Source organism: Oncorhynchus mykiss, chromosome 3, assembly GCF_057628025.1.
Source record: "Oncorhynchus mykiss isolate SJ-2025 chromosome 3, ASM5762802v1, whole genome shotgun sequence".
NCBI classification, from domain to species: domain Eukaryota; kingdom Metazoa; phylum Chordata; class Actinopteri; order Salmoniformes; family Salmonidae; genus Oncorhynchus; species Oncorhynchus mykiss.
The window spans coordinates 9570001-9597838 of record NC_143024.1 but is presented as its reverse complement, the minus strand read 5'-3'; the positions used below and the strand labels follow the sequence as shown (position 1 = coordinate 9597838).

Genomic DNA, 27838 nt, shown 5'->3' with positions numbered 1-27838 from the left:
TGATACAGAGTAATGGGAAGTCCTGATACCTGATACAGAGTAATGGGAAGTCCTGATACCTGATACCTGATACAGAGTAATGGGAAGTCCTGATACCTGATACCTGATACAGAGTAATGGGAAGTCCTGATACCTGATACAGAGTAATGGGAAGTCCTGATATCTGATACCTGATACAGAGTAATGGGAAGTCCTGATACCTGATACCTGATACAGGGTAATGGGAAGTCCTGATACCTGATACAGGGTAATGGGAAGTCCTGATATCTGATACCTGATACAGAGTAATGGGAAGTCCTGATACCTGATACAGAGTAATGGGAAGTCCTGATACCTGATACAGGGTAATGGGAAGTCCTGATACCTGATACCTGATACAGAGTAATGGGAAGTCCTGATATCTGATACCTGATACAGAGTAATGGGAAGTCCTGATACCTGATACAGAGTAATGGGAAGTCCTGATATCTCATACAGAGTAATGGGAAGTCCTGATATCTGATACAGAGTAATGGGAAGTCCTGATACCTGATACCTGATACAGAGTAATGGGAAGTCCTGATACCTGATATCTGATACAGGGTAATGGGAAGTCCTGATACCTGATACCTGATACAGGGTAATGTGAAGTCCTGATATCTGATACCTGATACAGGGTAATGGGAAGTCCTGATATTTGATACAGAGTAATGGGAAGTCCTGATATCTGATACAGAGTAATGGGAAGTCCTGATACCTGATACCTGATACAGAGTAATGGGAAGTCCTGATACCTGATACAGGGTAATGGGAAGTCCTGATATCTGATACCTGATACAGGGTAATGGGAAGTCCTGATATCTGATACAGAGTAATGGGAAGTCCTGATACCTGATACAGAGTAATGGGAAGTCCTGATATCTGATACAGTGTCATGGGAAGTCCTGCTATCTGATACAGAGTAATGGGAAGTCCTGATACCTGATACCTGATACAGGGTAATGGGAAGTCCTGATATCTGATATCTGATACAGAGTAATGGGAAGTCCTGATACCTGATACCTGATACAGGGTAATGGGAAGTCCTGATATCTGATACCTGATACAGAGTAATGGGAAGTCCTGATATCTGATACCTGATACAGGGTAATGGGAAGTCCTGATATCTGATACCTGATACAGAGTAATGGGAAGTCCTGATATCTGATACCTGATACAGAGTAATGGGAAGTCCTGATATCTGATATCTGATACAGAGTAATGGGAAGTCCTGATACCTGATATCTGATACAGAGTAATGGGAAGTCCTGATATCTGATACAGAGTAATGGGAAGTCCTGATATCTGATACAGAGTAATGGGAAGTCCTGATACCTGATACAGAGTAATGGGAAGTCCTGATACCTGATACCTGATACAGAGTAATGGGAAGTCCTGATATCTGATACCTGATACAGAGTAATGGGAAGTCCTGATATCTGATACCTGATACAGAGTAATGGGAAGTCCCGATATCTGATATCTGATGCAGAGTAATGAGAAGTTCATTTGACTGGCTTATCTTACCTTCACACAACAAATGCCATAATGGCCCTTCTGATTACATGATTTACTATATACAGTGCCTTGCGAAAGTATTCGGCCCCCTTGAACTTTGCGACCTTTTGCCACATTTCAGGCTTCAAACATAAAGATATAAAACTGTATTTTTTTGTGAAGAATCAACAACAAGTGGGACACAATCATGAAGTGGAACGACATTTATTGGATATTTCAAACTTTTTTAACAAATCAAAAACTGAAAAATTGGGCGTGCAAAATTATTCAGCCCCTTTACTTTCAGTGCAGCAAACTCTCTCCAGAAGTTCAGTGAGGATCTCTGAATGAGCCAATGTTGACCTAAATGACTAATGATGATAAATACAATCCACCTGTGTGTAATCAAGTCTCCGTATAAATGCACCTGCACTGTGATAGTCTCAGAGGTCCGTTAAAAGCGCAGAGAGCATCATGAAGAACAAGGAACACACCAGGCAGGTCCGAGATACTGTTGTGAAGAAGTTTAAAGCCGGATTTGGATACAAAAAGATTTCCCAAGCTTTAAACATCCCAAGGAGCACTGTGCAAGCGATAATATTGAAATGGAAGGAGTATCAGACCACTGCAAATCTACCAAGACCTGGCCGTCCCTCTAAACTTTCAGCTCATACAAGGAGAAGACTGATCAGAGACGCAGCCAAGAGGCCCATGATCACTCTGGATGAACTGCAGAGATCTCCAGCTGAGTTGGGAGACTCTGTCCATAGGACAACAATCAGTCGTATATTGCACAAATCTGGCCTTTATGGAAGAGTGGCAAGAAGAAAGCCATTTCTTAAAGATATCCATAAAAAGTGTTGTTTAAAGTTTGCCACAAGCCACCTGGGAGACACACCAAACATGTGGAAGAAGGTGCTCTGGTCAGATGAAACCAAAATTGAACTTTTTGGCAACAATGCAAAACGTTATGTTTGGCGTAAAAGCAACACAGCTGAACACATCATCCCCACTGTCAAACATGGTGGTGGCAGAATCATGGTTTGGGCCTGCTTTTCTTCAGCAGGGACAAGGAAGATGGTTAAAATTGATGGGAAGATGGATGGAGCCAAATACAGGACCATTCTGGAAGAAAACCTGATGGAGTCTGCAAAAGACCTGAGACTGGGACGGAGATTTGTCTTCCAACAAGACAATGATCCAAAACATAAAGCAAAATCTACAATGGAATGGTTCAAAAATAAACATATCCAGGTGTTAGAATGGCCAAGTCAAAGTCCAGACCTGAATCCAATCGAGAATCTGTGGAAAGAACTGAAAACTGCTGTTCACAAATGCTCTCCATCCAACCTCACTGAGCTCGAGCTGTTTTGCAAGGAGGAATGGGAAAAAATGTCAGTCTCTCGTTGTGCAAAACTGATAGAGACATACCCCAAGCGACTTACAGCTGTAATCGCAGCAAAAGGTGGCGCTACAAAGTATTAACTTAAGGGGGCTGAATAATTTTGCACGCCCAATTTTTCAGTTTTTGATTTGTTAAAAAAGTTTGAAATATCCAATAAATGTCGTTCCACTTCATGATTGTGTCCCACTTGTTGTTGATTCTTCACAAAAAAATACAGTTTTATATCTTTATGTTTGAAACCTGAAATGTGGCAAAAGGTCGCAAAGTTCAAGGGGGCCGAATACTTTCGCAAGGCACTGTACATTATCTAGTATGTGACTGAGTGATGTTTGGATATGGGCCGTGGTGTTTGCAGGTCACCCTGAAGACATCATTTAGAGGTGCTGAGTCCCTCCACTGCAATAACACAATCCCCTCTGAACATTATGAAAGTAGAAGTCTAAACTAAATATTATCCTCAGCAGGAGTAGAGCTACATCTGTCAACACACACACACACACACACACACACACACACACACACACACACACACACACACACACACACACACACACACACACACACACACACACACACACACACACACACACACACACACACACACACACACACACACACACACACACACACACACACACACACACACACACACACACTTCACATGTGATTAGACTCCCCTAAGTGATTTTCATTGGCAATAACTTTGTATTGTTTGAGGGACCTTGAAAATAACTGGCTGCTATTTCAAAGAGCTCTGGTGTTTGTCTTCGGCTAGCAAGTGGGGTTGACCCTCTCTTGACGTTTTGAAGTACAAGTCTCCTACTAGCTACTGGGGTTGACCCTCTCTTGATGTTTTGAAGTACAAGTCTCCTACTAGCTACTGGGGTTGACCCTCCCCTGACGTTTTAAAGTACAACTCTCCTGCTAACAACTGGGTTTGACCCTCCCTTGATGTTTTCAAGTACAAGTTTCCCATAGAGGATGAGGAAGGCCCCTCTAGGAGGAGGACAAGGACAGTTCAGGAACAACCTCTTCCTCCAGGCATAGGCACGTCTGTGTATCCGAAAGGATTGGATGGGTATAAGCGATTCTGTATGGCAAAACTTCCACCTGACCTATCAGAGGGAAACTTCCACCTGACCTATCAGAGGGAAACTTCCACCTGACCTATCAGAGGGAAACTTCCACCTGACCTATCAGAGGGAAACTTCCACCTGACCTATCAGAGAGAAACTTCCACCTGACCTATCAGAGGGAAACTTCCACCTGACCTATCAGAGAGAAACTTCCACCTGACCTATCAGAGAGAAACTTCCACCTGACCTATCAGAGAGAAACTTCCACCTGACCTATCAGAGAGAAACTTCCACCTGACCTATCAGAAGGAAACTTCCACCTGGCCTATCAGAGGGAAACTTCCACCTGACCTATCAGAAGGAAACTTCCACCTGACCTATCAGAAGGAAACTTCCACCTGACCTATCAGAAGGAAACTTCCACCTGACCTATCAGAAGGAAACTTCCACCTGACCTATCATTTGGGGAAGCTGTTGGAGTATATTCCAGGAATAATATGCCAAGAGTGGACACTGGAGGAGAGAGTGAGCTCAGTGTGGACCCTAGCTGATCTTTTACCTCTCATCGCCATGACAACCACACTGACAAAACACAGAACCTAGTAGAACCTACTTGGTGGGCTGTGAGACCAGGGCGTCTTTGTGCAGTCTGTAGCAGGGGAAGCTGTTGAAGGAGCCTGGTTCCAGGGACACTCCCTCTACGTTACTGTACTCCTTCTCTACCAGGCCAAACATGTCCATCATCCTGAAGCCTAAGGAGGGAAGGAGCAGAACACACATCTATGCTATAACCACTCCATAGAGAACCATAGAGAACTACAAAGAACCATAGAGAACAACAGAGACAACAGCGAACAACAGAGAACCATAGAGAACAACAGAGAACAACAGAGACAACAGAGAAAACAGAGAACCATAGAAAACAACAGAGACAACAGAGAACAACAGAGAACCATAGAGAACAATAGAGAACCATGGAGAACCATAGAGAACAACAGAGAACCATAGAGAACAACAGAGGACCATAGAGAACAACAGAGAACCATAGAGAAACATAGAGAACCATAGAGAACAACAGAGAACCATAGAGAAACATAGAGAACCATAGAGAACAACAGAGAACCATAGAGAACAACAGAGAACCATAGAGAACCGTAGAGATACTAGAATACTAGAATAAAATGGCACACATTTTTATCTTCAAGCAACAAAATGGGCCATGGTAGTAAATAGTGTTTAGGTGCTGGATATATACATAGTAATAATAATAATGTCATTCTGTCAACCACTCTCCCTCTGGATAGTATTTCCTATTCCCACCCGGCGAAGGAAAGGAGAACTCTGTCAAAAATCCTATGAGAAACAGTGACATTCACTCTGAATGTCCAAAAATGATGAATTCCATATTGGTCTTTCACAGGCATGCCAACCCAAGCTGTTCTGTGAAGTAGGATAATAGTAGGTCGACTATTGAAACAGATAAATGAGGCTGTCAACTGAGTCAGGAATTCACAGGTTTCAGATCTTTTTTTTCTCCTTCAGGTTTTCGCTCTTAAAGTCACACTTTCTTACTATAAAAACAACAGAATTGGATGTTCTAAGCCCATAACAATGCCTTAACCACATCAGGAGAACGCTTTTGAGGTCTGAGAAAAAGCGAAGAAATTTATATTTTTGAGTGTAGTTACCCTTTAATTTAAGTGGTTAGCTGTATTTCCACAGCACATGAGATGGGGTTTGCCAAACAAACAGCCACTGGATTGATGGAAATAATCATGATATCATTCTGCCAGGCAGGCATAGGCTACCTTGTAGCAGGTAACATTTCATTGACAAGGTTTTTGGCAAAGCCTTTACCATCAATCAGAAGACGGTTAAGGCCTGTCATCAGCATCCCTATATTTTTCCTGTTCCTTAAATGTTTCAAACTGGACGTTTTACTTCATATTATGAGGCATGTCTTGCCTCCCTTTAAAGCAGCTTAAAGCCTAAAACGGGGAAAAAAATTAACATTTGTAGCTTAACATTGTGATGTGTTCCATCTGCCTTACTGATACGGTGTACACCTCAACTACACTACCTTGATGTGCATCGTAGGGATTAAGAAGTGAGTATACACAATGCCCAGTGTTAGATCCGGTGGTACACGGTGTATACCCTCCACTACACTACTTTGATGCTCATCGTAGGGATTAAGAAGTGAGTACACACAATGCCCAGTGTTAGTTACGGTGGTACACGGTGTATACCCTCCACTACACTCTGACTCTATGTAACTCCGTCTGACTGGATTTGAACCAGAATCACGTGGCAGATGACACGTTGCTCCGGACAACAGCCAGGGACACAGAGTCTCTCCCGTGAATGACTAAGTGGGATCAGACAATCCACATTGACTGTAGATTGAGAGGGGTTTATCTCAATAGGGATACACATTCTATGACTATAAAGCAGTAACCAGCTGTACGTGTTTTACATAGTTTTACCTGCCATGGTGTTGCCGCTCATCAGAACCGATGGACAAGCTAAAAACAAGATGGATGAAAGGGTTGGTTAAATAATGACCAGGAAATGAATCACTGTCATTTCATCATGAATCAAGATCCTCTTGTTAAGATTTAAATGTGGATGAATCCTCTTCTTTGTAATAATAACTAACCCATTAAACCACATGACCAAACCTACCACCTGTCTCTATTCTACAGTAGATTATATCAGTTCTGGAAACTACATGACCAAACCTACCATCTGTCTCTATTCTACAGTAGATTATATCAGTTCTGGAGACCACATGACCAAACCTACCATCTGTCTCTATTCTACAGTAGATTATATCAGTTCTGGAGACCACATGACCAAACCTACCATCTGTCTCTATTCTACAGTAGATTATATCAGTTCTGGAGACCACATGACCAAACCTACCATCTGTCTCTATTCTACAGTAGATTATATCAGTTCTGGAGACCACATGACCAAACCTACCATCTGTCTCTATTCTACAGTAGATTATATCAGTTCTGGAGACCACATGACCAAACCTACCATCTGTCTCTATTCTACAGTAGATTATATCAGTTCTGGAGACCACATGACCAAACCTACCATCTGTCTCTATTCTACAGTAGATTATATCAGTTCTGGAAACCACATGACCAAACCTACCATCTGTCTCTATTCTACAGTAGATTATATCAGTTCTGGAAACCACATGACCAAACCTACCACCTGTCTCTATTCTACAGTAGATTATATCAGTTCTGGAAACTACATGACCAAACCTACCATCTGTCTCTATTCTACAGTAGATTATATCAGTTCTGGAAACTACATGACCAAACCTACCATCTGTCTCTATTCTACAGTAGATTATATCAGTTCTGGAGACCACATGACCAAACCTACCATCTGTCTCTATTCTACAGTAGATTATATCAGTTCTGGAGACCACATGACCAAACCTACCATCTGTCTCTATTCTACAGTAGATTATATCAGTTCTGGAGACCACATGACCAAACCTACCATCTGTCTCTATTCTACAGTAGATTATATCAGTTCTGGAGACCACATGACCAAACCTACCATCTGTCTCTATTCTACAGTAGATTATATCAGTTCTGGAGACCACATGACCAAGCCTACCATCTGTCTTTATTCTACAGTAGATTATATCAGTTCTGGAAACCACATGACCAAACCTACCATCTGTCTCTATTCTACAGTAGATCATATCACTTCTGGAGACCACATGACCAAACCTACCATCTGTCTCTATTCTACAGTAGATTATATCAGTTCTGGAACATTCTTCCAATGGCAGCTACTTCAGTTCTGGCAGTACTTACTGGCAGTGGCAGCCTCACACACAAAAGTGATCAGCTGCTCCTCAATTTTCTTGACAGCGTCCAAATCGTCCACAAAGAAGACGTGTCTGTCGCTGGGTTTGCTGGCGATGTTCACCAACTCTCCGTAGTCCGCATCAGCAAAGCCGATGGCAAAGATGATGTAGCCTTCAAAGGACATACATTGTTATAGTTTTAAAAACAATATTTTGTTTTTCTTCATCAATAAAGCAAAAACAAATCCAAGGAAACGATTTGATTGGCCTATCTTACCACTCTCTGACTTGCTAAGTGACCCTTCTACCTCGAACATATTTCTCTCTAAGTTTTGTTTTTGGGTTGAGAGCCATGAATAGTTCTGTTACAACAATATAATACAATGGAATAGTGTATTGTCCTCAGAGGAAGAAACATGGGTTTTATCCAAAATAACACCCTATTCCCTAGTCCCACCCTACTTTTGGCCAGAGTAGTGCACTATACAGAACATAGAATAGGGCACTATTTGGGACTCACACTATGCCACTCACCTTCCATCTGCATCTCCTTGGAGACCTTGTTGACGTCGTCTTGGGAACGGCCATCGGTGAGGACCACCAGTACCTTAGGAACCCCCCTCCTCACTCCTCCCTCTGAGGTGAAGATAGATTCCTTCACATGCTTAATGGCTCGGCCTGGATGGATCGAGACATAGAGTTATATTTCTATGGATAGGAATGACAGAGATCATATCTACACATCACAGCCTGTTGTTAATGTGTGGATGACTATCAGACCATATCTATACAGCCTGTTGTTAATGTGTGGACGACTATCATATCTATACAGCCTGTTGTTAATGTATGGATGACTATCAGACTATATCTATACAGCCTGTTGTTAATGTGTGGACGACTATCAGACCATATATGAGGATGGATAGGGAAGACAGGCACATCAGGAGCAACTAATAACAATAATAACAAGAATAATAATAGTATTAATAACAGTAATAATGACAATAATAATAGTATTAATAACAATAATAATAACAATGACAACACATATATTAATAACAGTAATAATAGCATAAATAATAATAATAACAGTAATAATAATACCAATAATAATAATAATAACAGTAATCATAACAATAACACCAATAATAATAATAACACTAATAATAATAACACTAATAATAATAACAATAATAATCATAATAACACTAATAGTAATAATAACACTAATAATAATAACAATAATAATAATAACACAAATAATAATAATAATAATAATAATAATAACACTAATAGTAATAATAACACTAATAGTAATAATAACACTAATAATAATAACAATAATAATAATAATAATAATAACACAAATAATAATAACAATAACAATAATAATAACACTAATAGTAATAACAATAATAATACTAACACAAATAATAATAATAATAATAATATTAATAATAACACTAATAGTAATAATAACACTAATAATAATAACACTAATAGTAATAATAACACCAATAATAATAACACTAATAGTAATGATAACACTAATAGTAATAATACCACTAATAATAACAACAATAATAATAACAATAATAGTAATAATAACACTAATAATAATAACACTAATAATAATAACACTAATAATAATAATAACACTAATAATCATAATAACACTAATAATAATAACAGTAATAATAATAATAATAATAACAATAATAACATTAATAATAGTCATAAAGTCATAATAACAGAAATAATAATAATAACAATAATAACATTAATAATAGTAATACTAGTAATAATAACAATAATAACATGAATAATAATAACAATATAATATCTATCATAACTAATCTAGCTAGACTGTTTCATGAATGGCTGTCAGGGGGAGACAACCCTGTTCCTGGAGTGCTGCAACTAAGCACCACACCTGACCAACTGAGCTAATTGATCAGGTCAGTTCAGCCTAAATTCAACACACCTGGTCTTCCTGGTTGATTAAATCCCAAACCTGCGGCCCTCCGGGACCAGGGCTGCCTGCCACTGATTTATTGCATTCGGGAGATGCTAATAGAGGAAATGTGAAAATCTGATAGGACACATTAAACAAAGAAAGAGGAGCCTGTCTTATCTATTCTAAAACCTTGACAGAGACAAAAATCGCCCTAGATCATTAGCCCTATTGTGGGCATCGGAGCGGTCCGTAGAGAGGACGAACAGAGCAGAAGCAGGTGGGGCAGAAGCAAGTGGGGATCATTGCAAGTCTTTTTTCTTTACCAATGTGCATGTCTAATATCTCTCTGATGTCTAAGGTCATTCCGTAATAGCAGCTTTTTAAAACAGCCTCCCTGGGATGTCTCTGAATAAAATATGTCTTGCATGGCTGTGCATGGCTGAGGCACTACAAGGGTACTTTGTATCATCTAATATGGAGACCGAGGATGGCTGAGCAGCTTGCTGGACGGCCATCCATCCCTCTCCCTCCCTCTCCCTCTCTCTCACCATCTCTTTCTCTCTTTCTCCCTCCCTCCCTCTCTCTTTCTCCCTCTCTCTCTAGCTCCCTTTTAACTCCCCCTCCTCTCTCTCTCCCCTTCTCTCTCTCTCTCTCTCTCCATCCCTCTTTTTCTCAGCTGTCTCTGTGAGCTTTATTAAAGTGCCTTTCAGTGAAGATGAATGACAGGCAGAGCTAGTGAACATCAGTCTTGTACCAGGGAGAGTTATGTCTGTTTCAGCATGGTATTATATTAAACAGAGGTCAAATTGGAATCACAATATCCATCCAGCCAGGCATGAAGACATGCTGGCCTCTATCACTGTGGAGAGTGTTGTGGTAGACGGTGTGTGTGTGTGTTTGTTTGTGTGTGCGGCTGCCAGGGTCCTGAGTGGAATATCACACCATCAATCAAATGTTGTCCATCTCAGACGTGTGTGAAATGTGTTTCTTGGACATAAATCCTCAGGCTCATTCCTGGCCATCAGCTTCCTTTCTTTGCCTCCAAACTTACAACCAAGATCTTAACACCAAGTTCCCAGAAATACTCCTCCTCAACCAAGACCTGAAAGACCTCGTCAACAACAACAATACATCGGGCTGCAGGTAACTAGGTAACTAGGTAACTAGGTAACTAGGTGAAGGCTAGCCTACGTTCCAGACCTATTTGTGCTGTTTTGGCAACTCCATTACTGTCATTTGTCATGTTTGGCGTGACAATAACAGCAATGGGGTTGGCAAGACAGCACAAACAGATCTGGGTGAAGACTCCACTGCGATACCGTCTTTGTGTTATTAAACCTCAGACTTAGACGTGATTGGTGGTTAAAAAAAGAGGGAATGAGGCCAGGCCAATCATGTTGATCCGCTGTTAGAATCCCCTCAGTACAGTATGAATACTATATGGAGCACAGAGGGATCAGCCCTAATACCAGCAGCTACTGGAAATCAATCATCTCAAGCTCCAAATGAAAAGACAGTCAAGCTAAAGCCTTAATGAATAAATGCAGAGCGAACATAATCGCTGTGTGTGTGTGTGTGTGTGTGTGTGTGTGTGTGTGTGTGTGTGTGTGTGTGTGTGTGTGTGTGTGTGTGTGTGTGTGTGTGTAGTAGTGTAGACATGTACAGAACACCAAAGGGTCACATCTACAGCTCTACCGCCAGACTCCCTGAGAGAGAGAGAGAGAGAGAGAGAGAGAGAGAGAGAGAGAGAGAGAGAGAGAGAGAGAGAGAGAGAGAGAGAGAGAGAGAGAGAGAGAGAGAGAGAGAGAGAGAGAGAGAGACCTCCGCTTACATCTCTAGAGAGAGAGAGAGAGAGAGAGAGAGAGAGAGAGAGAGAGAGAGAGAGAGGCCTCAGCTTGCATCTCTAGCCAGAGAAAACATGTCCTCTGTGGGTAGCGCTGGTAGTACCTTCCCCCCTGGGTAGAGCAGAGAAGCTGTATGTGTAGACAAGGTGTTTCATTTCTAACACTGCTGCCAGGATTAGTCTGCAAACCTGCTGTGCAAATATTGTACGGGACAGAAGCACTATGCACGAAAATAAATTCCCAACTGCATAGAATCTCTCTCTTCCTTAGTCATACACTTTGTTGTTAGACTTGCGGTAGAGTTTCAGCAATACAATTACACACTGTAGATTCCTTCAGAGACATCAAGGGCAGAAACTGAGCTCAAGTGTGAAATTCCTTCTTTCCCCACAAAGGAGGAGGCTATCAGCAAACTGAAACTGTCTTGTTTGCACTGAAAGCACCTGTTTCCACCTCCTAAATCAGGGGAATAAGGAACAGAGCTCGCTGGGACCGACGACCATACAAGCCAGGCCATCCTGCTTCTCCCATAGCAGTCAGGGTAAATGGGACGGTGTGTGTGTGTGTGTGTGTGTGTGTGTGTGTGTGTGTGTGTGTGTGTGTGTGTGTGTGTGTGTGTGTGTGTGTGTGTGTGTGTGTGTGTGTGTGTGAATGTGTGTGTGTGAATGTGTGCAGAAGACTTTAGTACACACCTGTCTTGGTGTTCCCTCCCTTGTATGTGATTCGCCTGATGGCGTCGAGCAGCGTTTCCTTGTTAGCGTATGAGTTCAGCTTGAACTCAGTCCTAGCATCATCACTGAACTGTGCTATAGCAACCTGTCAGTAAGAGGGAGAGAGAGAAAGGGGGAGAGAGAGAGAGGGAGAAAAAGAGAGAAAGAGAGGGAAAGAGAGAGAGAGAGAAATAAAGAAAGAGAGAGGAGAGAGGGAGAGAGAGAGAGAGAGTGAGAAAAGGAGAGAGGGAGAGGGAGGTGTAAAAGCTTTCATCACACCCAGAGATAATTCTAACAGTGTTTTTGGCTTGGGGGGGGTTTAGGGGTGTTTATCATTTGGAATGTTGAACATGAATCTGTTCTAAAAAATGTAGAAAATAACTTTACAGAAAATAACTTTACAGAACAAAAAATATAAACGCAACATGCAACAATTTTAAAGATTTTACTGAGTTTCAGTTCATATGAGGAAATCAGTCAACTGAAATAAATTCATTAGGCCTTAATCTATGGATTTCATATGACCGGGTCACAGATACCATAAAACTATGGGCCTCACAATTGTCCTCAGGAGGTCGTCGCGGTATCTCTGTTCATTCAAACAGCCATCGACAAAAATGCAATTGTGTTTGTTGTCCGTAGCTTATGCCTGGCCATACCATTAACCCCACCACCACCATGGGGCACTCTGTTCACAACGTAGACATCAGCAAACCACTCGACCACACGACGCCATACAACGTGGTCTGCGGTTGTGAGGCCGGTTGGATGTACTGCCAAATTCTATAAAATGACATTGGAGGCGGTTTATGGTAGGAAATTAACATTCAATTCTCTGGCAACAGCTCTGGTAGACATTCCTGCAGTCAGAGTGCCAATTGCACGCTCCTTCAAAACTTGAGACATCTGTGGCATTGTCTTGTGTGACAACAATTCACAATTTAGAGTGGCCTTTTATTGTCCCCAGCACAAGGTGCACCTGTGTAATGTTCGTGCTGTTTAATAATCAGCTTCTTGATATGCCACACCTGTCAGGTGGCTGGATTATCTTGGCAAAGGTGAAACGCTCACTAACAGGGATGTAAACACATTTGTTCACAACATTTTAGAGAAATAAGCTTTTTGTGTGAATGGAACATTTCTGGGATCTTTTATTTCAGCTCATGAAACATGGGACCAACACTTCACATGTTGCGTTTATATTTTTGTTCAGTGTAAGTTGCCAATAAAGAATCCAGAACTTATAGTCGCATACTGAATGCACGCTTTCATTGGCATCTTAGCAACTATTTTGCAACATCTTTGGAACAGATGTCTCTGTTACTCACTCTCCTTATGTCCCCTCAGGAATCTATCCCTGTCCCTCCTCTTCCCTTCTCACTCTCCTTATGTCCCCTCAGGAATCTATCCCTGTCCCTCCTCTTCCCTTCTCACTCTCCTTATGTCCCCTCAGGAATCTATCCCTGTCCCTCCTCTTCCCTCAATGTCTCGCTTCCCTTCTCACTCTCATTATGTCCCCTCAGGAATCTATCCCTGTCCCTCCTCTTCCCTTCTCACTCTCCTTATGTCTCCTCAGGAATCTATCCCTGTCCTTCCTCTTCCATCAATGTCTCGTTTCCCTTCTCACTGTCCTTATGTCCCCTCAGGAATCTATCCCTGTCCTTCCTCTTCCCTTCTCACTCTCCTTATGTCTCCTCAGGAATCTATCCCTGTCCTTCCTCTTCCCTCAATGTCTCACTTCCCTTCTCACTGTCCTTATGTCCCCTCAGGAATCTATCCCTGTCCTTCCTCTTCCCTTCTCACTCTCCTTATGTCTCCTCAGGAATCTATCCCTGTCCTTCCTCTTCCCTCAATGTCTCGCTTCCCTTCTCACTGTCCTTATGTCCCCTCAGGAATCTATCCCTGTCCTTCCTCTTCCCTTCTCACTCTCCTTATGTCCCATCAGGAATCTATCCCTGTCCCTTCTCTTCCCTCAATGTCTCGCTTCCCTTCTCACTCTCCTTATGTCCCCTCAGGAATCTATCCCTGCTCTCCTTATGTCCCCTCAGGAATCTATCCCTGTCCCTCCTCTTCCCTTCTCACTCTCCTTATGTCCCCTCAGGAATTTATCCCTGTCCTTCCTCTTCCCTCAATGTCTCACTTCCCTTCTCACTCTCCTTATGTCCCCTCAGGAATCTATCCCTGTCCTCCTTATGTCCCCTCAGGAATCTATCCCTGTCCCTCCTCTTCCCTTTTCACTCTCCTTATGTCTCCTCAGGAATCTATCCCTGTCCCTCCTCTTCCCTTCTCACTCTCCTTATGTCCCCTCAGGAATTTATCCCTGTCCTTCCTCTTCCCTCAATGTCTCGCTTCCCTTCTCACTCTCCTTATGTCCCCTCAGGAATCTATCCCCGTCCTTCCTCTTCCCTTCTCACTCTCCTTATGTCCCCTCAGGAATCTATCCCTGTCCCTCCTCTTCCCTTCTCACTCTCCTTATGTCCCCTCAGGAATCTATCCCTGTCCTTCCTCTTCCCTCAATGTCCTGCTTCCCTTCTCACTCTCCTTATGTCCCCTCAGGAATCTATCCCTGTCCCTCTTCTTCCCTCAATGTCTCACTTCCCTTCTCACTCTCCTTATGTCTCCTCAGGAATCTATCCCTGTCCTTCCTCTTCCCTCAACGTCCTGCTTCCCTTCTCACTGTCCTTATGTCTCCTCGGGAATCTATCCCTGTCCTTCCTCTTCCCTTCTCACTCTCCTTATGTCTCCTCAGGAATCTATCCCTGTCCTTCCTCTTCCCTCAACGTCCTGCTTCCCTTCTCACTCTCCTTATGTCCCCTCATGAATCTATCCCTGTCCTTCCTCTTCCCTTCTCACTCTCCTTATGTCTCCTCAGGAATCTATCCCTGTCCCTCCTCTTCCCTCAATGTCTCGCTTCCCTTCTCACTCTCCTTATGTCTCCTCAGGAATCTATCCCTGTCCTTCCTCTTCCCTTCTCACTCTCCTTATGTCTGTTTTTCTATTTGTCTGTCTGAGAGCCTAACTACTGTAGCCAGGGCCCTCTGCACCTCAGCTCAGATTCCTCCATTACCCATCAGCCCCTAATACAGTAGTAAGGGGATACGGAGGACTTTAGTAATGCTGCCTTGTGTCAATAACCTACCAGTTCCTCAGTAATGGGCTGTGAATGGTCTGAAAGAGAAGGCTTGATGAAGATATATGGGCCTCTGTTTATAATGTCTAGACACCAGTCTATTCCAACATAATGGTCTCTCCCTTGAGACCTGGTTTAGATGTGGGTCTGTTTATAATGTCTAGTCACCAGTCTATTCCAATATAATGGTCTCTCCCTTGAGACCTGGTTTAGATTTGGCTCTGTTTGGTGATGTTAGCACAGGCTTTATCTAAACCTAACCTCACCCTGACCTGTGACCCTAACCTCACTCTAACCTGTGACCCTAACCTCACCCTGACCTGTGAACCTAACCTCACCCTAACCTGTGACTCTAACCTGTGACCCTAATCTCACTCTAACCTGTGACCCTAACCTCACCCTGACCTGTGAACCTAACCTCACCCTAACCTGTGACCCTAACCTCACCCTGACCTGTGACCCTACCCTCACCATGACCTGTGGCCCTAACCTCATCCTGACCTATGGCCCTAACCTCACTCTAACCTGTGGCCCTAACCTCACCCTGACCTGTGACCCTAACCTCACCCTGACCTGTGACCTTAACCTCACTCTAACCTGTGACCCTAACCTCACTCTAACCTGTGACCCTAACCTCACCCTGACCTGTGACCCTAACCTCACTCTAACCTGTGACCCTAACCTCACCCTAACCTGTGACCCTCACCTCACTCTAACCTGTGACCCTAACCTCACTCTAACCTGTGACCCTAACCTCACTCTAACCTGTGACCCTCTAACCTGTGACCCTAACCTCACCCTGACCTGTGACCCTAACCTCACCCTAACCTGACAATAACCTCACTCTAACCTGTGACCCTAACCTCACTCTAACCTGTGGCCCTAACCTCACTCTAACCTGTGACCCTAACCTCACCCTGACCTGTGACCCTAACCTCACTCTAAGCTGTGTGTACTGGACTAGACCAGCCACTCATAGGACATGTTGCTTTCTCAAACATCAGTGGCTGAGATGGATGAGATCAGGTTACTGTAAGACAATGTTCCCCTTCAACAGCATTGGGTTATATTTATTTTATTCATTATTTCCGTGAGATATTGGCTGAATGCATAACTCTATAATATGGAGGTGTTGTCATTGGTCTGACCTGTGTGCCGTCAGGACCAATCAGATCCAGAGCTCCCATCGTACTGTACAGGAAGCGGATAATCTTCTGGAAGTTGTCGTCTCCGATGCTCCAAGACCCGTCCACCACGAAGACCAGGTCAGCTTTGGCTGCCTTACAGACTGGGGGGAGGGAGGGAGGCAGGGAGGGAGGGAGGGAGGGAGGGAGGGAGGGAGGGAGGGAGAAAGGGAGGCAGGCAGGCAGGGAGGGAGGGAGGCAGGGAGGGAGGCAGGGAGGGAGGGAGGGAAGGAGGCAGGGAGGGAGGGAGGCAGGGAGGGAGGCAGGGAGGGAGGCAGGGAGGGAGGGAGGGAAGCAGGGAGGGAAGCAGGGAGGGAGGGAAGCAGGGAGGGAGGGAAGGAGGGAGGCAGGCAGGCAGGCAGGGAGGCAGGCAGGCAGGCAGGCAGGCAGGCAGGCAGGCAGGCAGGCAGGCAGGCAGGGAGGGAAGGAGGGAGGGAAGGAGGGAGGCAGGGAGGGAGGGAATCAGGGAGGGAGGGAAGCAGGGAGGGAGGGAAGGAGGGAGGCAGGCAGGCAGGCAGGCAGGCAGGCAAGCAGGCAGGCAGGCAGGCAGGCAGGCAGGCAGGGAGGCAGGGAGGGAGGCAGGGAGGGAGGGAGGGAGGGAGGGAGGGAGGGAGGGAGGGAGGGAGGGAGGCAGGGAGGGAGGCAGGGAGGGAAGGAGGGAGGGAAGCAGGGAGGGAGGGAAGGAGGGAGGGAAGGAGGCAGGGAGGGAGAGAGGCAGGGAGGGAGGGAAGGAGGGAGGGAAGGAAGGAGGCAGGGAGGGAGAGAGAGAGGCAGGGAGGGAAGGAGGCAGGCAGGGAGGGAGGGAAGCAGGGAGGGAGGGAGGCAGGGAGGGAGAGAGGCAGGGAGGGAAGGAGGCAGGGAGGGAAGGAGGCAGGGAGGGAGAGAGGCAGGGAGGGAAGGAAGAAATTAGATATGGAACTAGGTTAGAGAGGAATTCCAAACACAGAGACAGAAGCCTCAACCCTTCATTCTCATTACAACAGGCCAGCTGGTAAGCCTCATATTGTCAGTCTCATTACAACAGGCCAGCTGGTAAGCCTCATATTGTCAGTCTCATTACAACAGGCCAGCTGGTAAGCCTCATATTGTCAGTCTCATTACAACAGGCCAGCTGGTAAGCCTCATATTGTCAGTCTCATTACAACAGGCCAGCTGGTAAGCCTCAACCCTTCAGTCTCATTACAGCAGGCCAGCTGGTAAGCCTCAAACCTTCAGTCTCATTACAGCAGGCCAGCTGGTAAGCCTCAACCCTTCAGTCTCATTACAACAGGCCAGCTGGTAAACCTCAACCCTTCAGGCCAGCTGGTAAACCTCAACCCTTCAGTCTCATTACAGCAGGCCAGCTGGTAAGCCTCAACCCTTCAGTCTCATTACAGCAGGCCAGCTGGTAAGCCTCAACCCTTCAGTCTCATTACAACAGGCCAGCTGGTAAACCTCAACCCTTAAGGCCAGCTGGTAAACCTCAACCCTTCAGTCTCATTACAACAGGCCAGCTGGTAAGCCTCATATCTTCAGTCTCATTACAACAGGCCAGCTGGTAAGCCTCAACCCTTCAGTCTCATTACAACAGGCCAGCTGGTAAGCCTCAACTCTTCAGTCTCATTACAACAGGCCAGCTGGTAAGCCTCAACCCTTCAGTCTCATTACAACAGGCCAGCTGGTAAACCTCAACCCTTCAGTCTCATTACAACAGGCCAGCTGGTAAGCCTCAACTCTTCAGTCTCATTACAACAGGCCAGCTGGTAAGCTTCATATCTTCAGTCTCATTACAACAGGCCAGCTGGTAAGCCTCATATCTTCAGTCTCATTACAACAGGCCAGCTGGTAAGCCTCATATCTTCAGTCTCATTACAACAGGCCAGCTGGTAAACCTCAACCCTTCAGTCTCATTACAACAGGCCAGCTGGTAAACCTCAACCCTTCAGTCTCATTACAACAGGCCAGCTGGTAAACCTCAACCCTTCAGGCCAGCTGGTAAACCTCAACCCTTCAGTCTCATTACAACAGGCCAGCTGGTAAGCCTCAACTCTTCAGTCTCATTACAACAGGCCAGCTGGTAAGCCTCATATCTTCAGTCTCATTACAACAGGCCAGCTGGTAAACCTCAACCCTTCAGTCTCATTACAACAGGCCAGCTGGTAAACCTCAACCCTTCAGTCTCATTACAACAGGCCAGCTGGTAAACCTCAACCCTTCAGGCCAGCTGGTAAACCTCAACCCTTCAGTCTCATTACAACAGGCCAGCTGGTAAGCCTCAACTCTTCAGTCTCATTACAACAGGCCAGCTGGTAAGCTTCATATCTTCAGTCTCATTACAACAGGCCAGCTGGTAAGCCTCATATCTTCAGTCTCATTACAACAGGCCAGCTGGTAAGCCTCATATCTTCAGTCTCATTACAACAGGCCAGCTGGTAAACCTCAACCCTTCAGTCTCATTACAACAGGCCAGCTGGTGGAGAGTGGGGATGACTATCTAACTATCTGTCTCCTCCAGAAGCTTTATCTACTTCCTACTACACAGAGACAGATAAGATCTTCCTTCGTGCTAATTAAAGGTCCAGGGCAGCCATCTTTATCTCAATATATCTGTCTGAGTGGGGAGAGGAAAACTGAAAACTACAGTAGCTGTTATTGGCAGAGAGGTTTGGAACACTCTTTCTCATTGGTCTATTAACGATGTCACCAGGCAGGCCAAAACTCCATCCCACCAAAACAGACTGTCTGTTCAAACAGCTCTTACACTAAAATGGCTTTATCATCATTTTCACAATTTCACAGTATTGTTCCAACCTCATAGAATGGAAATATATATAACAAACTGGAAAATCACATTTTTGACTGCGCTGTGCCTTTAATATTCAGTTACTGTATTCTCCAGTCATATACAGACTTCAATCAAACTGGGAGCAGATTGGTCTCTCAGAATGTGAGGAACGACTAGAGCTGGCCGGTCTCTCAGAATGTGAGGAACGACTAGAGCTGGCCGGTCTCTCAGAATGTGAGGAACGACTAGAGCTGGCCGGTCTCTCAGAATGTGAGGAACGACTAGAGCTGGCCGGTCTCTCAGAATGTGAGGAACGCCTAGAGCTGGCTGGTCTCTCAGAATGTGAGGAACAGCTAGAGCTGGCCGGTCTCTCAGAATGTGAGGAACGCCTAGAGCTGGCCGGTCTCTCAGAATGTGAGGAACAGCTAGAGCTGGCCGGTCTCTCAGAATGTAAGGAACGGCTAGAGTTGGCCGGTCTCTCAGAATGTAAGGAACGGCTAGAGTTGGCCGGTCTCTCAGAATGTGAGGAACAGCTAGAGTTGGCCCGTCTCTCAGAATGTGAGGAACGACTAGAGCTGGCCGGTATCTCAGAATGTGAGGAACGGCTAGAGCTGGTCGGTATCTCAGAATGTGAGGAACGACTAGAGCTGGCCGGTCTCTCAGAATGTGAGGAATGGCTAGAGCTGGTCGGTCTCTCAGAATGTGAGGAACGGCTACAGCTGGCCGGTCTCTCAGAATGTGAGGAACGACTAGGGCTGGCCGGTCTCTCAGAATGTGAGGAACGGCTAGAGCTGGCCCGTCTCTCAGAATGTGAGGAATGACTAGAGCTGGCCGGTCTCTCAGAATGTGAGGAACGGCTAGAGCTGGCTGGTCTCTCGGAATGTAAGGAACGACTAGAGCTGGCCGGTCTCTCAGAATGTGAGGAACGACTAGAGCTGGCAGGTCTCTCAGAATGTGAGGAACGGCTAGAGCTGGCCGGTCTCTCAGACAGTAAGCTGACTGTGATTTAGCCCGTTCTCCAACGCCAGGAAGAAGTATAGCTTGCCGGTCCTTGGCACAAGAAGGACCATAGCTTGTCGGTGCCTGGTACAAAGAGGGTTGAGAAACACTGGGCTACACTTTGAGGAACAAAGATAGGTCCTTTTTTCTAAGAGTGTAGAGGAATGGCAAGAGAAATGTCTGGCCTGTTTGATCTTTGTTTAAACAAGCCAGAGAGTTAGAATTATAACAAATTGACTGGTACAAACCTCTAGAGGTGGGACAAATGTGTTAAGTCTGAAGTGCTTAGAATTATAGCAGAGTTCTTAGAATGTTGGGAGAGTTCTTAAGGGAAGGTTGTTATGGCAGGGTTCTAATCAAACCGGACAGGAAGTATCGACAGGATGGGAGGAAGGCTTGATACACAGCCAGGCAGCAGTGCACCATGGGGGGATAGAAGTGTGCAAGGCTCTTTCTCAATTTGTCTTTCATTGATTTAATCGATTCCTCCCACGCTCTATCTTCGCCTCATTCACAAAACGCATTGGAGAAGATCCAAGGTCCCGCCCATCGAACCTTCTCCTCCAATGCGATTGAGAAGAAGTTGAGTACTTGTGACTTCTACTATTATTAGGAGCTAGAGATAATATCCAAAATGCAATATTCAACTAATCCCCGCTGTAAAAACGACCTTAAAAACGTCGTTTTTACAGCGGGGATTAGTTGAATATTGCATTTTGGATATTATCTCTAGCTCCTTCTTTGCTGAGAATACATTGATAAAAGCCCGAAGATGTTTTCAGTCTATTACGGTGCTGTAAAAACCACCTTCTTATTTCTCATTTAATTCAACCTGTGAAGAACTTAATACTTATCACAAATCTGATGATTGCAGTTCACCTAAAAATGGACCAGGACGTGAACCCTCAGGGGGCCGTCTGCCTATGATATTTGGTAGTGTGTATATGAACCCTCAGGGGGCTGTCTGCCTATGGTATTTGGTAGTGTGTATATGAACCCTCAGGGGGCCGTCTGCCTATGGTATTTGGTAGTGTGTATATGAAGGTCAGTAGAGGAGGGAGGAAGCAAAGCCTCAGCTAATGTAATAAGTAATGCATGCAGATGCTGTGTAACTATGCACAGACTGGAGCTGCTGCTTGTCTGAGCCGCACTGCAAATGTTTGATAAGATACTGGATAATCCCCAAGAAAGAAGACTTAAAAAGTTGATAAGATACTGGATACCCCTCAAGAAAGAAGACTTAAAAAGTTGATAAGATACTGGATACCCCTCAAGAAATAAGACTTAAAAAGTTGATAAGATACTGGATACCCCTCAAGAAAGAAGACTTAAAAAGTTGATAAGATACTGGATACCCCTCAAGAAAGAAGACTTAAAAAGTTGATAAGATACTGGATACCCCTCAAGAAAGAAGACTTAAAAAGTTGATAAGATACTGGATACCCCTCAAGAAAGAAGACTTAAAAAGTTGATAAGATACTGGATACCCCTCAAGAAATAAGACTTAAAAAGTTGATAAGATACTGGATACCCCTCAAGAAAGAAGACTTAAAAAGTTGATAAGATACTGGATACCCCTCAAGAAAGAAGACTTAAAAAATGTATAAGATACTGGATACCCCTCAAGAAAGAAAACTTAAAAAGTTGATAAGATACTGGATACCCCTCAAGAAAGAAAACTTAAAAAATTGATAAGATACTGGATAACCCTCAAGAAAGAAGACTTAAAAAGTTGATAAGATACTGGATACCCCTCAAGAAAGAAGACTTAAAAAATTTATAAGATACTGGATACCCCTCAAGAAAGAAAACTTAAAAAGTTGATAAGATACTGGATACCCCTCAAGAAAGAAGACTTAAAAAGTTGATAAGATACTGGATACCCCTCAAGAAAGAAGACTTAAAAAATTTATAAGATACTGGATACCCCTCAAGAAAGAAAACTTAAAAAGTTGATAAGATACTGTATACCCCTCAAGAAAGAAGACTTAAAAAGTTGTATTTACCTCCAAAAACTCTTCCTCAGCTGAATAAATACCACTAATAGCGGTACTTCTTTGGAGATTGTATAATGTGGTTTATTTGGTATAAAAGTGAGATATATTTTTATTTATCTGTGGTACCTCACTGTGCTGAAGTAAAGGTGAACTGTCATCAGAGATGTAGTGAGGGTTTGAGAAAGGTCACACTATGGTGGGGACAGCAGGGGAGAGGAAGTTGTGTGTGTGTGTGTGTGTGTGTGTGTGTGTGTGTGTGTGTGTGTGTGTGTGTGTGTGTGTGTGTGTGTGTGTGTGTGTGTGTATGTGTGTGTGTGTGTGTGTGTTGCGGACACACAGTGGCAGTTCTTCTCTCTTACCTTCCTTGGCGGGCGGTATGGTCGGTAGGGGGGGTGACGTGGGGGTTGGTGTCGGTGGCTGGGTGGGGGCGGGGACTAGAAAACACAGAGAGACAAGCACATAAATCATCACGGTGCATCCATCATACCTCTCTATCCACACACACACACCTACAGTGGGGCAAAAAAAGTATTTAGTCAGCCACCAATTGTGCAAGTTCTCCCACTTAAAAATATGAGAGAGGCCTGTAATTTTCATCATAGGTACACTTCAACTATGACAGACGAAATGAGGAAAAAAAATCCAGAAAATCACATTGTAGGATTTTTAATGAATTTATTTGCAAATTATGGTGGAAAATAAGTATTTGGTCACCTACAAACAAGCAAGATTTCTGGCTCTCACAGACCTGTAACTTCTTCTTTAAGAGGCTCCTCTGTCCTCCACTCGTTACCTGTATTAATGGCACCTGTTTGAACTTGTTATCAACTTGTTTTTTGCCCCACTGTACCGGTATCCACCTACCTCTCCCATGCTGTCCCCAAACAATGCCTCTCTTTTGGATAAGCCAGGGAGGTTTTTCTGTGGTGAGTGATAGCAGCAGTAGCAGCAGCAGCAGCAGTGTAACCTCCTCCTGGGGGGAGAGCAGCTATCTGTATCCCTGGCAGCGAGTGAGCATCTCCTGTCCCCTAAACAGACCAGTTCTCCCCACCTCATTGCCTTGCCAATGGCCTGCATCATTAGCCTACTATTGTTGCTTCTAAGGGACAGTCGTGCTGTGAGGGACTGACTCCGTGTCCTAAATGACACCCTATCCCCGTTGTAAATGTAGGGAACAGGCTACCGTTTGGGATGTGCCCTAAAGGGAGGTGAAATGAGTTGTGGCTGGTGCTCAGCCACACAGGCAGAGAGCAGCTCTGGGGGGAAGGTTTCATTTACCAGACAAGAGGAGAGAAAGCATGCTTTGTCTTCACTGAGCTGAGCTGATCTACAGGCCAGTCAGTCGTAAGCCACAACAGCCATTAAAGGTAATGGGATCAAGGCTGTTATCTGGAGGGGGGGGGGGCTTTTGCATGGCCTGGAGCAACACTGGAATGATCGGTTCTATGGTTTCCCACTGCTTTCAGCCTCACATCATTGACTCTGCTGTTTCAATGTGTAACATACAGTATGACAGGTCATCTTCATTTCTACTGCCAATACATCCAATCCAATGTTCATAGCTGGTCATTATATATATATATATATATATATATATATACGGACACGTGTTGTGTCCGTGATGAGAGTGTTGAGGTCAGTTGGTACATACGTGTTGTGTCCGTGATGAGAGTGTTGAGGTCAGTTGGTACCTACGTGTTGTGTCTGTGATGAGAGTGTTGAGGTCAGTTGGTACCTTCGTGTTGTGTCTGTGATGAGAGTGTTGAGGTCAGTTGGTACATACGTGTTGTGTGCGTGATGAGAGAGTTGAGGTCAGTTGGTACATATGTGTTGTGTGCGTGATGAGAGAGTTGAGGTCAGTTGGTACCTACGTGTTGTGTCTGTGATGAGAGTGTTGAGGTCAGTTGGTACCTACGTGTTGTGTCCGTGATGAGAGTGTTGAGGTCAGTTGGTACCTTCGTGTTGTGTCTGTGATGAGAGTGTTGAGGTCAGTTGGTACATACGTGTTGTGTGCGTGATGAGAGCGTTGAGGTCAGTTGGTACCTTCGTGTTGTGTCCGTGATGAGAGTGTTGAGGTCAGTTGGTACCTACGTGTTGTGTCCGTGATGAGAGTGTTGAGGTCAGTTGGTACCTTCGTGTTGTGTCCGTGATGAGAGAGTTGAGGTCAGTTGGTACCTACGTGTTGTGTCTGTGATGAGAGTGTTGAGGTCAGTTGGTACATACGTGTTGTGTGCGTGATGAGAGAGTTGAGGTCAGTTGGTACCTTCGTGTTGTGTCCATGATGAGAGTGTTGAGGTCAGTTGGTACCTACGTGTTGTAGTGATGAGAGTGTTGAGGTCAGTTGGTACCTTCGTGTTGTGTGCGTGATGAGAGAGTTGAGGTCAGTTGGTACCTACGTGTTGTAGTGATGGTGGTGACGGCGGGCCCCTCCATGTCCTGTAGCTGGGTGGAAACGCTGATCTTATACTGGCTGTTAGGGGTCAGATCATAGAAACACTGTCTAGACGCAGAGCCTCCAACACTCACTTCCTGTTTCTGGCCATCTGGAGAGACAACAACAATCAACAACAACAATTAAAAATCAACCTTCACAATCAGAGATGCAACATACTGTTGAATACAGATATGAAGATAATTTATATAGAGCACAACATGGTCCTACCAGACTGATTCCTTAGTCTACATGTCAGAGAGGCATGTCTCTTCTTTTAATACATTTCTATCTGAACGTACCACAACCTACTGAACGCAACTGTTCAAAGAGAAATATCTGTTTAAATAGACTTCTCTGGTAGAACAGAGTTCTCTGGTAGAACAGAGTTCTCTGGTAGAACAGACTTCTCTGGTAGAACAGAGTTCTATGGAAGAACAGAGTTCTCTGGTAGAACAGACTTCTCTGGTAGAACAGAGTTCTATGGAAGAACAGAGTTCTCTGGTAGAACAGACTTCTCTGGTAGAACAGAGTTCTATGGAAGAACAGAGTTCTCTGGTAGAACAGACTTCTCTGGTAGAACAGACTTCTCTGGTAGAACAGACTTCTCTGGTAGAACAGACTTCTCTGGTAGAACAGACTTCTATGGTAGTTCTACGGTAGCTATGGAAGAACAGAGTTCTATGGAAGAACAGACTTCTCTGGTAGAACAGAGTTCTCTGGTAGAACAGACTTCTCTGGTAGAACAGAGTTCTCTGGTAGAACAGACTTCTCTGGTAGAACAGAGTTATCTGGTAGAACAGACTTCTCTGGTAGAACAGAGTTCTCTGGTAGAACAGACTTCTCTGGTAGAACAGAGTTCTCTGGTAGAACAGACTTCTCTGGTAGAACAGACTTCTCTGGTAGAACAGACTTCTCTGGTAGAACAGAGTTCTCTGGTAGAACAGAGTTTTCTGGTAGAACAGACTTCTCTGGTAGAACAGAGTTCTCTGGTAGAACAGACTTCTCTGGTAGAATAGAGTTCTCTGGTAGAACAGAGTTCTCTGGTAGAACAGAGTTCTCTGGTAGAATAGACTTCTCTGGTAGAACAGAGTTCTCTGGTAGAACAGACTTCTCTGGTAGAACAGAGTTCTCTGGTAGAACAGACTTCTCTGGTAGAACAGAGTTCTCTGGTAGAATAGACTTCTCTGGTAGAACAGAGTTCTCTGGTAGAACAGAGTTCTCTGGTAGAACAGAGTTCTCTGGTAGAACAGAGTTCTATGGTAGAACAGACTTCTCTGGTAGAACAGAGTTCTCTGGTAGAACAGAGTTCTATGGAAGAACAGAGTTCTATGGAAGAACAGAGTTCTATGGAAGAACAGAGTTCTATGGAAGAACAGAGTTCTATGAAAGAACAGAGTTCTATGGAAGAACAGAGTTCTATGGAAGAACAGAGTTCTATGGAAGAACAGAGTTCTATGGAAGAACAGAGTTCTCTGGTAGAACAGAGTTCTATGGAAGAACAGAGTTCTATGGAAGAACGGAGTTCTATGAAAGAACAGAGTTCTATGGAAGAACAGAGTTCTATGGAAGAACAGAGTTCTCTGGTAGAACAGAGTTCTATGGAAGAACAGAGTTCTATGGAAGAACAGAGTTCTATGGAAGAACAGAGCTCTATGGAAGAACAGTGTTCTATGGAAGAACAGAGTTCTCTGGTAGAACAGAGTTCTATGGAAGAACAGAGTTCTATGGAAGAACAGAGTTCTATGGAAGAACAGTGTTCTATGGAAGAACAGAGTTCTCTGGTAGAACAGAGTTCTATGGAAGAACAGAGTTCTATGGAAGAACAGTGTTCTATGGAAGAACAGAGTTCTATGGAAGAACAGAGTTCTCTGGTAGAACAGTGTGGGCCTCTAATGTTAGCATCTTTGAAGCCAAAGACAGAGTGAACTGGCACACACGAGACTAATGGTGTCCATTCATCAACTTCATTATTGCAATTATTTTCCAAAGGTGTCTTCTTGCCATTGTAAATGTAATGGAGACTCTGCCACATCGAATGAAACCTCTTTTTGAAAAACACACACACACACACACACACACACACACACACACACAATTCCTGTGTATTTAACATGATCTGTGGCTCCTGCAGTCAGATATCCTGGGCCACTGATCTGTACGTGACCCAGTCAGTCAGAATCAGAACAGAGGACAATAGAACTAAAGGTTCTGGAACTCTGCCTTCTAGATGTTCTCTAGCTGCTCCTGCATTCTACATTCTAATTCCTCAAATCTCTCCTTCCAGGGATTTCCTTCCTCTGTCTCTGTCTGTCTGGCAGGGACAGTGGCAGTACTTTATCTGCAGCTCAAATGGTACCCTATTCCCTACAGAGTGCACTACTTTAGATCAGAGCCCTATGAGCCCTGGTCTCAGCTAGCCGGAGCTGAATGACAAAAAGGATGCACAGATTTGTATTTTCTTTCATTTCGAAAATAAATGCTAAAACAGGAAGAATTAAAAAAATATATATCATCATTTCTCAGAATTGTGTTATATTGGAAACAGATCAGGGATAATGTGTCTCTGCATCCCAATTACAGAAGGAGATTTACGAGGGTTCTCCTTCACAGTCGAGATGATTTCACGTAATAATGTCCAGGAATAAGGACCACAGAAACACTCATCCAATAATGGGATTAACCAAATATGTACCAGAGTCGTATGACTGCTGATTCCTGAGCTAAACAACTGGATGGGATGTTTTCACTGAAAGACTCTTTTAAAACCCAGCTATGTGGAAGATGATCAGACGTATTGGCTAAAACATCAAACCCCACCAACAAATACCACCCTCCTTATTATACACTTGGGCGGCAGGTAGCCTAGTGGTTAGAGTGGAGGGGCAGCAGGGTAGGCTAGTGGTTAGAGCGTTGGACTAGTAACCGGAAGGTTGCAAGTTCAAACCCCCGAGCTGACAAGGTACAAATCTGTCATTCTGCCCC

General features: G+C 44.2%; 1 protein-coding gene across 2 annotated transcripts in view; it reads right to left on the bottom strand.

The window, feature by feature from the left end:
• LOC149984314 (collagen alpha-1(XIV) chain-like) overlaps positions 1-27838 on the bottom strand; it is a 239470-nt gene that overhangs the window by 83383 nt on the left and 128249 nt on the right. For both annotated transcript variants that reach the window (XM_090219964.1, XM_090219955.1), the window contains exons 24-31: positions 24819-24965; positions 22782-22856; positions 16627-16766; positions 12331-12454; positions 8372-8515; positions 7845-8009; positions 6483-6521; positions 4610-4748 (exon numbers count right to left, since the gene is read on the bottom strand). In XM_090219964.1, the coding sequence (XP_090076090.1) occupies positions 4610-4748; positions 6483-6521; positions 7845-8009; positions 8372-8515; positions 12331-12454; positions 16627-16766; positions 22782-22856; positions 24819-24965 (973 nt within the window). The remainder of the gene's footprint in view (positions 1-4609; positions 4749-6482; positions 6522-7844; positions 8010-8371; positions 8516-12330; positions 12455-16626; positions 16767-22781; positions 22857-24818; positions 24966-27838) is intronic.